The sequence below is a fragment of the Fukomys damarensis genome, unplaced genomic scaffold (assembly GCF_012274545.1).
Source record: "Fukomys damarensis isolate Sample0158 unplaced genomic scaffold, DMR_v1.0_HiC HiC_scaffold_25, whole genome shotgun sequence".
NCBI classification, from domain to species: domain Eukaryota; kingdom Metazoa; phylum Chordata; class Mammalia; order Rodentia; family Bathyergidae; genus Fukomys; species Fukomys damarensis.
Window position 1 is genome coordinate 31,503,937 of NW_022900937.1, and position 12,764 is coordinate 31,516,700.

Here is a 12,764-nt window from a genome sequence, read left to right on the forward strand (position 1 = left end):
TCCTAAACTACGGTTTTCGCCTCCAAAGCAATCGCCCCAGACCCAGGGAAAGAACAGGACAAAGGTCTTGCACCAGCTCCACCCAGCGCAGGCCCACGCGGTCAGTTCCCACCGAGCTCTGTGCTCACGTGCAGAATATACAGCACATTTTGAAGACTTGGTAAAAACAAGAATGTGGAACGTCTCTTTTTGTGGTCCGGGGGCTGAACTGAGGGCCTTTGCACTGAGCTACATCCCTGGCCCTTATTATTTCTTTTACTTCAAAATATGATCTCTCCAAATCCCTGAATTACCCAGGCTGAGCTTGAATTTGAAATCCTCCTGCCTCAGCCTCCCAGAGTGCTGGAATGACAGGCATTTGCCACCACACACAGCTGGGACAGGACCTGTTTGGGGCAGAAACTCACTGCTGCACACAGCAGGGCCAGCAGAGGCTTGCCCAATGCCATCATGAGCCTCGAGGAAGCAGAGGAGTTGGGTAGAACAACCAAGAACGTCACGTCTCCAAGATCAGCAGATCGGTGCCCAGAAAGTTCTCCTGAGCTCCACACCCTCCAGAGTTTTGAGACATTAACGGCCCACCCATCCCACACTGACCTCCCACAGCTGGAACCCTTGATAACTGCCACAATCCATTCTAATGTCTAAAATCCGGGCTGGGTGTGGTTATGCACAACAGTATCCTAACATGGGCAGGCTGAGGTAGGAGGCTCCTCGAGAGTTCAAAGCCAGCCTGGGCTACATAGTGAGTTCAAGGTCAGCCTTTGAGGGAGATTCATGGCACGGTGTCTTCCTGGAATAAATTTTTTAAAATTTAAACGTTCACTGTATTCTTCAATCACACCCATTTCCATATCTGGCAGAACAGATTAAGGACCGGGGACAACATCAGAGTAACAGTGGTCCTGGAAGTAGCAACTGTTTCTGGACCTGGCTTTGGACCAGGAACCTAGAGCAGCTCTGCCCTGCTGCCATCCTGTAGCACCCAAAGCCACACAAGTATCTCCTGCCAGCGCCATCCCTGGAAGCCAGCCTCAAACTCAAGGCGATCCTCCTGCCTTAGCCTCCTGAGTTTGAGGCTTACAGGTGTGCACCTCCCAGCCTGGCTCGAGAACTGATTTCTAAGCCCCTGGACCAGGACAGGTGAGCCCTGACACACACAGACGACTCACCTGGGGCAGGGGGACCACTCTCTGTCTGAACTGGGGTACGAAGCCGACTGCGGGTACAGCGAGACTGGGGGGAGGTTTTCCTTAGGGATTTCATCCTGGAATGGTGGTGCATCATCAGGAAGCGCTCTAGAGAACACGCAGAAAGAAAAAATTCTCAGGCTCTTGACCTCTTTTAAACAGGCACATTTCAGGCAGTGGAGAGGGGAAAGAGACGTAAACACAATCGGTCTGTGTGTGTGTTCCTGCTTTGGCTGATTGTAAATTTAAAAGGATTATTTTGAGCCAAGCATGCACCAGTACTGGGGAGGCTGAGGCAGGAAGACTACTGCAAATTTAAGTCCAGCCTGGGCTGGTGAGTTCAACACTGGCCTGGACGACATAGTGAGACCCTGTCTCAAAAAAAAAAAAGCAAGCAAGCAAGCACGAAAGTGTCTTCGTTGAAACACCTGGACTCATACACCGGCAGGAAGATAGTCGCCTTCCCTTTCACAGCAGAGTCCTGAGCGATGGCGCTGCCCAGCGCTGGGCCTGGGTGGCAGAACCAGTCACGCACAGCTGGAGCCCAAGGTCGCTGTGGCCACATGTAGGTGCTCAGTCTGACAAGGAAAACAAAAGGCTCCCAGCCAACGTGGCTTTGGTTACAAAGCGACTGCAGGGCCTGCCAGCCTCAGGGACTCACACAGACTCAGCCGGGCCTCCCGGGATACCTGTCTGGGCTCCAGGACACCTCCACGTGGAGGGACCTCATCCCAACACACAGAGTGGGACAGCATTGCTGCCGATCCACCCCAGGGTTAGCCAGAAAAAAATACATATTCAATTCTGAATAATGAAGCCAAGGGACACTCCCAACATGCCTTCTGTCACTATTTTATGTGACCGAGATGTAAAAAACAATTATCAAAAAGTACACTGAGTGACACGGAATTTGGAAACCGCAAAGGAGATTTCAAAATGAAAGTTTTTTCAAAACTGCCACTTTTACCAAAACAGAGGGAGAGGGGGCAAAAAAAAGTATCTATTAAATTCTTTTCTTTTATTTTTTTCAGTACTTAGATCGAACTCAGGACCTTCACTTGCCAGGCAGGCATGGCACCACTGAGTTACAACCCCAGCCCTGTCCATTAAATTTTGGGCCTGATGCCAATGAAAAAGGAAAGTTTGTCTATAGATATGAGTGTGTGCTGCAGTCATTTTTATTTCTTGAGATGGTCTTGGTACATAGGCCAGGCTGGCCTTGAACTTGCCATGATCCTCCTGCCTCAGCCTCCCAAGTGCTGGAATTACAGGTATACACCACCAAGCCTGGCTATCTTTGCTCACTAATGAAGATGGAGTCCAGGGCTATATCCGAAGTCTATTTTATTTTATTTCATCTCATACACAGTGTCATTAAGTCACTAAATTGCCCAGGCTGAGCTTGAGCTGAGGTACTCCTGCCTCAGCCTCCCAGAGTTCTGGGACTGCAGCAATGTGCCCCACCACACCCAGTTTCCATCCCTGTTCCTCAATTCTGCTCTGGGAAGCTGAAGTTTCCAACCCCAAAGGCACGGCATTCCCAATCGTCTCTCGGTAGGCAGCTGCGTCTTTATCCGTCTCTATAACTGGGACTGTCTGATTTCAAAATTCAGATTAACAACAGAATAAGAAATTCTGTGCAGGAAAAATAAAGCTTATAAAACTCATCTTGGAGGCCAGGTACAGTGGTGCACACCTGTGGTCTTAGCACTCGGGAGGCTGAGGCAGGAGGATTGCAAATTCAAGGCCAGGCTGGGCCACCCCGTGAGACCCATGACGGTCACCTGCTGCTGTCGGACAGCCCCGCATCCTCGTCGGAGCTCATCTCGATGGGGAACATGTCCTCGTCCTCGGATGTGTTGGTGCCATCGTCTCTTTTCAGGCTGTCCAGCTGGGACTTCCGCCTCCGCTTCCTCCTCTTCTTCACCAGTGAGCTGCTGGACAGGGCCTCACCGGGGGGCAGGACTGGGGTGGGGGCGCCAGGGTCCAAGCTCCTCACTCTGTCCGACGAGTTTCTCTTCAGCTGGCATTCCATGCGCGAGGCGCCCTCGGACAGGATGGGGGACGTGGCCAGGTACATGGGGATCACTTCCTGCAGGGCACAGGGGGGCCAGGGCTGGGGGAGCAGGGCCGGGGCCTCCCTCGGGGACAGATGTCACAGCCCCGGGGACCTGGAGACATGGCCACCCCATCCCAGAAGATCAGAAAGTCACTTGTCACCAAAGACAGGAAGACGCAGAGCAAGCTGAGCATCAGGGATTTCGGGCCAAACAAAACTGCTGAGCAACGAGCTGAGTGAAGGGCAAACACTGAGTTTCAGTCAGCACAGCTCTCTGGGAAGGGGATCGATTTCACATTTCCACGTGCGGGGGTATGGCGGGGGGAGACTAATACATACTGCGAATCTTTAATATGCACTGAACTGAGTTACTACATTTTTTAAAAAATAAAGCACTGGCTGACAGCTATGCCCAAAGTGCCCGCCTACACAGGGCATCCAGGTGTGTGGCTGCTGAGCAATGAGACTTCCTTCCTTAGAAACAAGAAAATAAGTCCCAGGCCAGGGATTTAGCTCAGTAGCACAGCACCTGCCTCGTAAGTGCAAGGTCCTGAGTTTGATCCCCGATACAAAAAAAAAAAGGAAAAGAGTAAAGAAAAAAGTCCCAACACTCAGGAGGCAGAGGCTGGAGGATCGCCACACATTCAAGGCTAAACTGGGCTACACAGTGAGCTCAAGGCCAGCTTGAACTACATAGCGAGACTGTCTCAAACGGGGAGGTGGGGGGATATACACCTTGGAATAAAAAATAAATATATAAAACCATGGATTCACACACTTGAAATGGGTCAATTGAACGTAGTGAGTTTGAGGCTACTCAAAAAAACCCAAAAATGAAAATAAGTAAATGAACAGAAACAGAAAATAAAAGGGATTCATTCGCTCACTAAATAAAACTCAGAACCGCTTCTGACCAGGGCACATCCGACCGCCCCGGTGACCCGGAAGTGATTCGGCACAGGTCACATGGCGGGCGCTGCAGGTCCCCGGACTGCGCGGTCAGAGACCTCGAGCCCACGGCCGACCTCACCTGATCGTTATCCGCCTCTTGCACAAAAAACGCTTCTCCGTTGTCCCCCAGTTTCATGTGCAAGTCCACGGACTCCCCATTGATTTCTATGTCAACCTAAAAGGGGGACAGCAATGAGCAGCGTGGCCACCGCACTACAGCGAGGGGGCGCCCGCGCCTCCGGCAACAGACGGCCCCGCAGCACGCGCATGCGCCCGAGACTTCCGGCGGCCCTGTGACCCATGCGCATGCGCCCGAGCACTTGGGTTGGGGGGGGCTCAGGACAGCGTGGCCCTGAGGCCCATGGCGTCGAGGACGGCTTTTCTCCCCAACCAGCTGGCCCAGCTCCCGCTTTTCCAGCTGAGAAAGGCTGAGCCTGGACGAGGGGGTGACTGGCCCAGGGCTGCAGAGCCCGAGAGTGTAGAGGTCAAGTTCAAACTGCAATTCACACCCAGCAACTGGGCTTCAGCCTGCTGGGACCCCGGAAATACCCTCAGCTCAGAGCCTCCACCTCGACTTCACAGGCCACACCAAGCTTCATTGGGCCCCGCCTCCCTTTAGGGGCATGAGTATTTGGTCACTTTCTTCTGAGATAGGATCTCCCTTTGTAGCCCAGGCTGGCCTCCAACTCACTGCGACACTCCTGCCTCAGCCTCCCAAGTGCTGGGATTACAGATGTGCACCACCACACCCAGCAATATTTAGTCACTTTCTAATGGTTTCTCTTCATTTGGGTGGCAGACACTTTTCCAGGACTGCCATGAATTCCTCAAAATCCTCCCCTTCCTTTAAACACACCCGTCCCATGGTGCTTGCCACTTTTCTACAGCAGATCCAGGGTCCTCTTTCCTGAGTGTCTTTAGGAGGTCTGATCAAAAGTATAATGAATGCAAGTGCCATCCAACAGAGAGGCAGCTTGTAAAAACACGACGCTGTGTCCTCATCCACCTTAGTCACTGCATCTGGCACCGTGGGACTCCCGGCTTCTCCCCAGAGTCACAGTGGTCATGAAGGGAGACGTTCTGAACCCACTCAGGACGTGGAGGCAGCCAGGACAGAGCAGCTACAGACCCTCAGGAGAGAGGACTCCAGAGCTGCTGCGGGAGGTGGTGAGGACCATAGGATGAGGGTGTTTGTCATGAGGGGAGGATTCGGAGGGGATTCATGGCCGTGCACTGTAATAAACTTTTGGAATGTAAATCCTCCTGTATTTTTCAGCCTTGTGACCCCTCATGCCCACTCTCCCTGAACACCTGTTCTCAGGAGTCGCCACAACAGAAGCCCAGATCACAGGGAGAGGGACCACATGGGAGCCTTGGCCAGAGCCCCCACTCAGCCCTGAGCTGGGAGCCTCAAAACAGCCTCATCACGGAGGGGACCAGAGCTCAGCGACTCCAGCAGATTGCGGGGAGTGGAGGAGCCACCCCACCCTCGATACCTGAGCCCAGGGTGTCTGCACTCAGACCCCTGGTGAACACCCGCCTAACTGACCGGTCGCTGTCAAGCCCGGGAGCGGCGGAATCCAAGGGCCCGAGATGGACGGGACGGTGGCATGGTGGTCCCCTCATGCCAAGCCTTACCACTTTCTCCCGGGAGCGCAGGACGCCCATCTTCCCGAAGCGGACGTGGAACGGGGAGCACTGGAGGGTCCCATTGGGCTGGCGGATGACAATGATGTCAATGCACCCGGACAGGGTGGCAGGGTTCAGCCCCTTGTACAGCTCCTTGACTGTCACGAACACCTGGCCGGCCAGCTGCCCCACGTAGTTCATGGTCTGAGCCTGGGAGGGACAGAAACACCAGCACCATGAACTCAGGCCGGCCACCTGGACACAGTCACGAGGGACTCCTGCTGAGTTCAAAACTGCGGTTATTATGGCGCTGGGCATGGTGTACACACCTGTGATCCCAGCACTCTGGGAGGCTGAGGCAGGAGGGTCACAAATTCAAGCCAAATCTGGGCAACTCAGGGACTTTGCAAGACGCTGCCTCGATGTAAATAAATAAATAAGTCTGGAGACGGAAGCTCAGTGCAAAAGCCTTGAGCTCAACCCCACCACGCTTGGCCAAAATACACGGAGAGGTTTCAGTCCATAATCAGCTGGATCCAAGGCAGGGTGGCACATGGCACAGGGGCAACAGTACCTGGCACCAGAAGACAGCAAAAGCAACGAAGGACCCTTAGCAGCATCTTTCTGACCTTTTATCCTAAACTTAGGGCTGGTAGCACTCACACCCTTAGTCCCGGCACCCTTGAGCCTAGCGCGGCACCAGTGTCACACTCTAGATGCAGCCACCTCTGAAACTGCCCCATCTACGACCGCACGAGGCCCTGGGGGGACATCGAGACACAAACCACAAGTAACACACATTTTCTAAGTCTGCAAGTTAACAGGTTTAACTAACCTGAGGCAAGAGGGAAGCCCTGGTTCCTGTAAAGATGACACAATGTATCCTAAAGGTAAAAGAATGTGTCATAGGATTACCAAACTAGGGCCATTGTGGGTGCGATATATCTTTAGAATGATACATTGTAACCCTGCTGCTTCTCACCGTGAGGAGTTGTGGGACAGCATCCTTGAATCACTGTCCCTTAGCAACCAAGCCGGTCACAACGTGGCGAGGTCACTCCCAACGCACAGGGCACCAGCCCAGGGCAATACTGCTCAGAAATGCCACCTACGGATGTGCACTGCACACTGTGAAAGAAAGCCGGAGGGGACGGGACGAAGGAGCAATCCTACCACCCACTGGCTGCATGTGAAGGCCACAGCTCCTTCAAGGCGAGCAACCCCAGAGGGGTCGTTCACCACTGAAACTAACTGTAGCTCTGCCCTGCCGTTCTCCTTGCTTCATAGGGATCATAGGAGTCCCCAAGGGGCCAAAGCTCTGAGCTAGAGGACTCTGTTTCAAGGAAATACAGAATTCCCAAGGACTGAAGTCCCTCGGACAGAGCTTCCGGCATAGCAGGAGGGCCCATGCTCAGATTCCCCAGGTGATGTCTGCAGTGGACTGCACTGGAGAATTTTCCTACTGCACAATTTTTCTGAGACAGGGACTCACTATGTCATCCAGGGTGGCCTCAAAGTCATGCAACCCAGGCTGGCTTCGGATCCTCCTGCCACGGCCTCCCAATTGCTGGGCTTCTAGGCATACACCACCCCACTCAGCAAAAAGGAGGATTTTCATACACAGACCGTGAGGCCAGTACCGCTAAGCCAGTCACGCAGGCACACGCTGTAGGACTCTGTCATACGAGCCCCTTAGCAAATGCAAACTGAGCTACAGGCAGGGCTGCGGTGGTGACCAGGGCTGGGAGAACTGAGAAACCAGGGCTTAGTACTTGATGTGCATGGCACGGTGGGTGTCACTGAACGGTGCACTGAGGGGTAAAGATAATGCATTTTATGTTAGGTGTATCTTACACCTCCGTTAATCCTTAAAGAAAGAGGGGAGAAGAGGGGAGGGCCAGGGGTGGTGGTGCACGCCTGTAACCCCGGCACTCGGGAGGCTGAGGCAGGAGGATCGCTGTGAGTTCGAGACCAGCCTGAGCTACATAGTGAGTTCAAGACCAGACTGAAATTGGGCTGGGGGATTTAGCTCAGTGGTTCTGCCACCTGCCTTGTGAGCAACAGGTTCCGAGTTCGATCCCCAGTACCAAAAAAATAAATACATAAAAAGACCAGATTGAACTGCATAGCAAGATCCTGTCTCAAAAATAATAACAATAATAATAATAATAATAAAAGAATTTTTAAAATGCTGGGCAAATATTTAGAGATCACAGCATAACCAGCTGGGCATCAATTCCCAAACCTCACTTCCTTCCGCTGCCTTTGAAGTTTAAGACTGAAGGAAGAAACCGACTTATGGGAAGATCCGAAGCAGTGGAACCAGCTGGATTCCTCCTCTGCCCCATCAGATCCTCCTCAGAGTCGCTCCCTGCTCCCTGCTCCCCAGCGCTGGAGGAAACGCTAATCAGGTTTGGGCAGGGGGAACAGGTTTTGTTTTTTAAATAACCCCAGAGTAACAGAAGATAAGTAAAGCAGAGAAGGGAACAAAACAAAACACTTGCATTTCCAGTGGAACAGCTTAAGACGCCTCCTCATTCACCCGGACCTGCCATTTTGTTTTTTTTTGTTGGGGTTTTTGAAATGGGGGTCTTGCTCTGTAGCCCAGCTGGCCTCCAACCAGAAGTGATCCTCCTGCCTCAGCCTCTCAAGTGCTGGGATGACAGGTGTGCACTGCAGCACCCACAAAGTTATTTTTAAATCTATTGATTTCCATCTCAAAAATGTAACAATAGCTGCTCGCAAGGCAGGGCTTTATTTCCTTGAGGGAAGGTTCCACAGTCCCTCCTTGTAAGGTTTTCAAGGGAAAGCTCAGCCAGACAGGGATGTGGTAAGCTGTGCTGTGTCTTCTGAGGAACTCTGAGGTTACTAACACATAAACATATAGTTTTCTTCTATTTCTTTCTTTCTTTTTCTAGTACTGGGGATTGAACCCCAGATCTTCTCACTGAGTGGCATCCTCTGCCCTTTTTATTTTCTATTTTGAGACAGCATTTTACTAAGCTGCTAAACTGCTCAGGCTGGGCTGGAACTTGCAATCCTCCTGCCTCAGCCTCCCAGAATGTTGGGCTCACACTTGTATTCTTTTTTTTTTTTTTTTTGAGACAGGGTCTCACTATGTAGTTGAGACTGACCCAGAACTCACTATGTAGCCCAGGCTGGTCTCAAACTCACAGGGATCCTCCTGCCTCAGCCTCCCGAGTGCTGGGATTACAGGCATGCGCCACCACACCCAGCTTTCACACTTGTATTCTTGAACATGGCCTCTTCAGTTTGATCTGTGAGCTTTCCCAGGTTATGAGGTCGTTCCAGCGCTTGGAGGGTTCTCCCCGTGAAAGCAGAGTGGCTCAGGGAGCAGGCGGGCCCCATGGAGGATCAACTCCAGGGCAGAGATGCCAGAAATCATCAGCACAGCCTCAGGCTGCTCCGGGTGACTCCTCGCCAGCTGTGCGTTAGGAAACTGCATTTACTCCACAGTTGGCAGAAGCCATCCCCAGCTTTCGAAAACTTCCAAGAAATGTTTTTGGGAATTTAAACAAGATCGCCAGTGCTCAAACTGGGCATGGTGGCACACAACTACAATCCTAGCGCCTGGGAGGCTGAGGCGGAAGAATCAACACAAGTTCGAGGGTCTAAGTCATTAAATTGCCTGGGCTTGGCTTGAATTTGAGATCCTCCTGCCTCAGCTTCCCAGAGTGCCTAACAATTTTTAATAATCTCAAAGAGCTAGGGGTTAGGGAGGTGGAAAACTCCAACATGCTCGGCTCAGAGTCTCCCTATCGATGAACTAATGGACAGAGAGGGACACCAGGGCCATCTGCTGTCACCACAGAGTCACATAGGTGACCGCTGGCTTCTCCAAAAGCGGAGGCTGCAATGCGGGGGTATGGCATGCCACATGACCAGTGTCCCAGGGATCCTGCCAAGGAACACAAAGGGCCTGGGCAGCAGGCACAAGAACTCCATCTCCCCCGAGGGCGCTGTCTCTCAGCACAGGGAGCCCGGCCCCAGACAGCTCTCCCACAGCCCCTGCTCCTCACGAGGGAGGGCCGAGTGCCCCTGGTCCACAGCCTGGGCTCCTCTTCCTGGGACCCGCAGCCCTGGGCAGGTGGAGCCTCAGTTTCATGCCTGTAAAATGGGTGATTTCACAGCCGACACACAGGATCACAGGACCACAGGACCGGGGGCCCTGCGTGCTGTCTGTGGTCACCCTCGAACCCAGACAGAAGCTACGGAGGTGCTAGCCTGGGGAGGCTGAGGCGGGAGGCTCGCTGTGAGTTCCGAGGCCAGCTTGGGCTACATAACAAGATGCTGTCTCAAAAATTACAATAAATAAACAAATAGTAAGTAAACTGGACCAGGATTTGATAAAGTGCTCTGACCCCACACAGGGCCTTCCCGGGCAGGGTCTTTACCAGTCCCAGGTCCCCACTGGTGGCAGTGGGGCAAATCTGAAGGCTAACAGTCAAGCCACCAGCCTCGGTGTCCCATGTGCTTCGCAAAATTTCCAAAGCCACCTCTATCACACCCACCACAGGCCTTCTGGAAACAAGGGGCCTGGACCCTCAACTGCCCCTGGGGAACCTGCCCACATCGCCCAGTGTCAAATGAGGCTTAGACCCAAGGGCAGACACAGCAAGGGCGTCCTCCAGAGGCAGTGATGCGCGAAGCAGAGGCCATAGGGCAGGACTGTCCCCACCCACAAAGAGCCCCTTCACTACCCAGAATCCCTACAACCTGGACCTGGCGAAGCCTGGGATCCCAGCACTGGGGAGGCTGAGGCAGGAGGGTCACAAGTTCAAGCTCAGCCTGGACAACTTAGCGAGACCCTGTCTCCAAATAAAATATAATGGCTGGAGGAGCAGCTCAGGGTGAGTGCTTCAGTCTCCAGTACTGAATCACCATCGTCATCATCACCCTTGGCCATACTGACTCCCTGACCACCACGACCTAACGGCTGCCGGCACCTCAGTTCATTTTTGCCACAGCCTCGTGAGTGAACACGATTTCTTCTTTGCACAAATGGGAAGCTGAGGCTCAGAGATTAGCAGCATGTGGTCCAAGTTCCACAGGGAAACAGCAAAGCCTCAGCCTCACGGCCCGGCCTCCCGAGGCGTCTCCTGACCTCGCCCTGCACTCCGGCCCAGCTCATCAGGTGTCCATCTCAGCAGAGCCCCCCACGGCAGGAAGGCCCCAGGTCTCACTTGACACCAAGTCTGTCCCAGGTAAGTCTCAGTGGGAGCCCCCTTGGGTTTTGGTTTTTGGTTTTTTGTTTTTTGAGGGTTTTTTTGAGCCAGTCTCCTGTGAAACCCAGGCCAGCCTCACACTCACAGCGATCCTCCTGACTCAGCCTCCTCGAGCTGGGATGGCAGGTACGGGCCCAGCAGTTTGCTCATTTCTAAAGTGAAGAGACTGCTGACTGATGGTCACCTGCCCTGGGGGGGCCTGCACAGGGTGCCCAGCCCGATGCCCTGCTGGCACCACTGGGCCCCACCACAGGTGATGAGGATTAAAACCAGAGAAACAGCCACTCATGCCTGGAAACACGAGACCCTGAAACTGGCAGCAAAACACAGAGCCGAGAATCAAGCCCAGTCTTTCCACGCTGGAGGAAGGGAGGTGAAAGGGTATGTGCAGCAGGTTGTTCAGGCTTCGGTTTTCTCTCCTGCCGGAATGGTACCCAGGAGTCCAGCAGAGCCACAGCCCCGGCCCTTCTTCAGGACGGGCTCTTTCCGACTCGCCATGCTCCTGCCTCAGCCTCCCCAAGGGCAGGGATCACAGGTGCACCCACTGTACCCTGTCTCTGCACAGTCCTCACTGCTGGCATCCATTCATATAACCCAGATGATGGGACAAAGCATAAAGAGTAAATTTTCACAATCTTCACGAAACATCATCGCCAATTTAAAAAAAAAAATGGCTACAAACTCATCTTCTCTAAAAACGTCTCTACGACCCTGTGGGAAATAGCTGGTTTTAAAAACCCTGCAGGTCAGGTGTAGTAGCACACGCCTGTGATCCCAGCACTCAGGAGGCTGAGGCAGGAGGATCACAGTGAGTTCAGCCTGGCCTACACAGTGAGTTCAAGACCAGTCTGCACTGCATAGTGAGACCCTGTCTCAAAACATAAATAAATAGGGCCAGGAATTTTGCTCAGTGGTTCCAATGCCTGCCTTTAAAGCAGAAGATCGATCCCGAGTTCAATCCCTCATATCAAAAAATTTTTTTAATTAAAAATAAAAATTAATAAGAGTCAGGGGTTTAGCTCAGTGGTGTCATCACCTCTCACAGGGGCAAAGTCCTGAGTTAGATCCCAGTAGAAAATAAAATAAAAAGTCTCCAGCCAGGGTGGAGAAGGAGGCTTGTAATCCTAGCACTCAGGAGGCTGAGGCAGGAGGATGGTGCCAGCCTGGGCAACACAGTGAGTTCAAGGCCAGCCGGAACTACATAATGAGACTGTCTCCAAAAAACAAAAACAAAATGTTTTAAACAAACAGAAAAGGGTTATTATCAAAACAGCACTTCTCAGCCAGGCCTGGTGGCACAATCTTTTCACCCTAGTAGTCTGGAAGGCTGAGGCAGGAGGATTTAAAGTTCAAAGCCAGCTTAGGCAATTTGGTGAGACCGTTTCAAAATAAAAAATTTCAAAATTTTTGAAAACTGCCTCTCAGTGCAAGGCCCTAGGTTCAAACTGGTACCGCAAAACAAAACAATACAGTACCCCCATTCTCACCCTGGGTCTCACCCCAACCAACCCTGGCCAGGCCGGGAAGGAGTCCTGGGCCTGCCCCGCACAGCAGTGATCTCACACCAGAACCAGCCGGGTCCCAGCCCGTCGCGGCCGCCCCGCCAGGCTGTGTGACTTTGGGGGCGGGTGGTCCTGCCTGGGCCTCAGTTTCCCCCGGATGCTCGGGAAGGAGAGGTTCACCCCCTCC

The 12,764-nt window shown here is 52.8% G+C and overlaps 1 protein-coding gene across 7 annotated transcripts in view; it reads right to left on the bottom strand.

Moving 5' to 3' along the window:
* Lpin1 (lipin 1) overlaps positions 1-12,764 on the bottom strand; it is a 42,686-nt gene that overhangs the window by 19,635 nt on the left and 10,287 nt on the right. For all 7 annotated transcript variants that reach the window (XM_033756237.1, XM_033756235.1, XM_033756234.1 and 4 more), the window contains exons 2-5: positions 5,839-6,039; positions 4,280-4,375; positions 2,975-3,282; positions 1,173-1,298 (exon numbers count right to left, since the gene is read on the bottom strand). In XM_033756237.1, coding sequence (XP_033612128.1) covers positions 1,173-1,298; positions 2,975-3,282; positions 4,280-4,375; positions 5,839-6,030 — 722 coding nt within the window. In that variant the 5' untranslated portion in view covers positions 6,031-6,039. The remainder of the gene's footprint in view (positions 1-1,172; positions 1,299-2,974; positions 3,283-4,279; positions 4,376-5,838; positions 6,040-12,764) is intronic.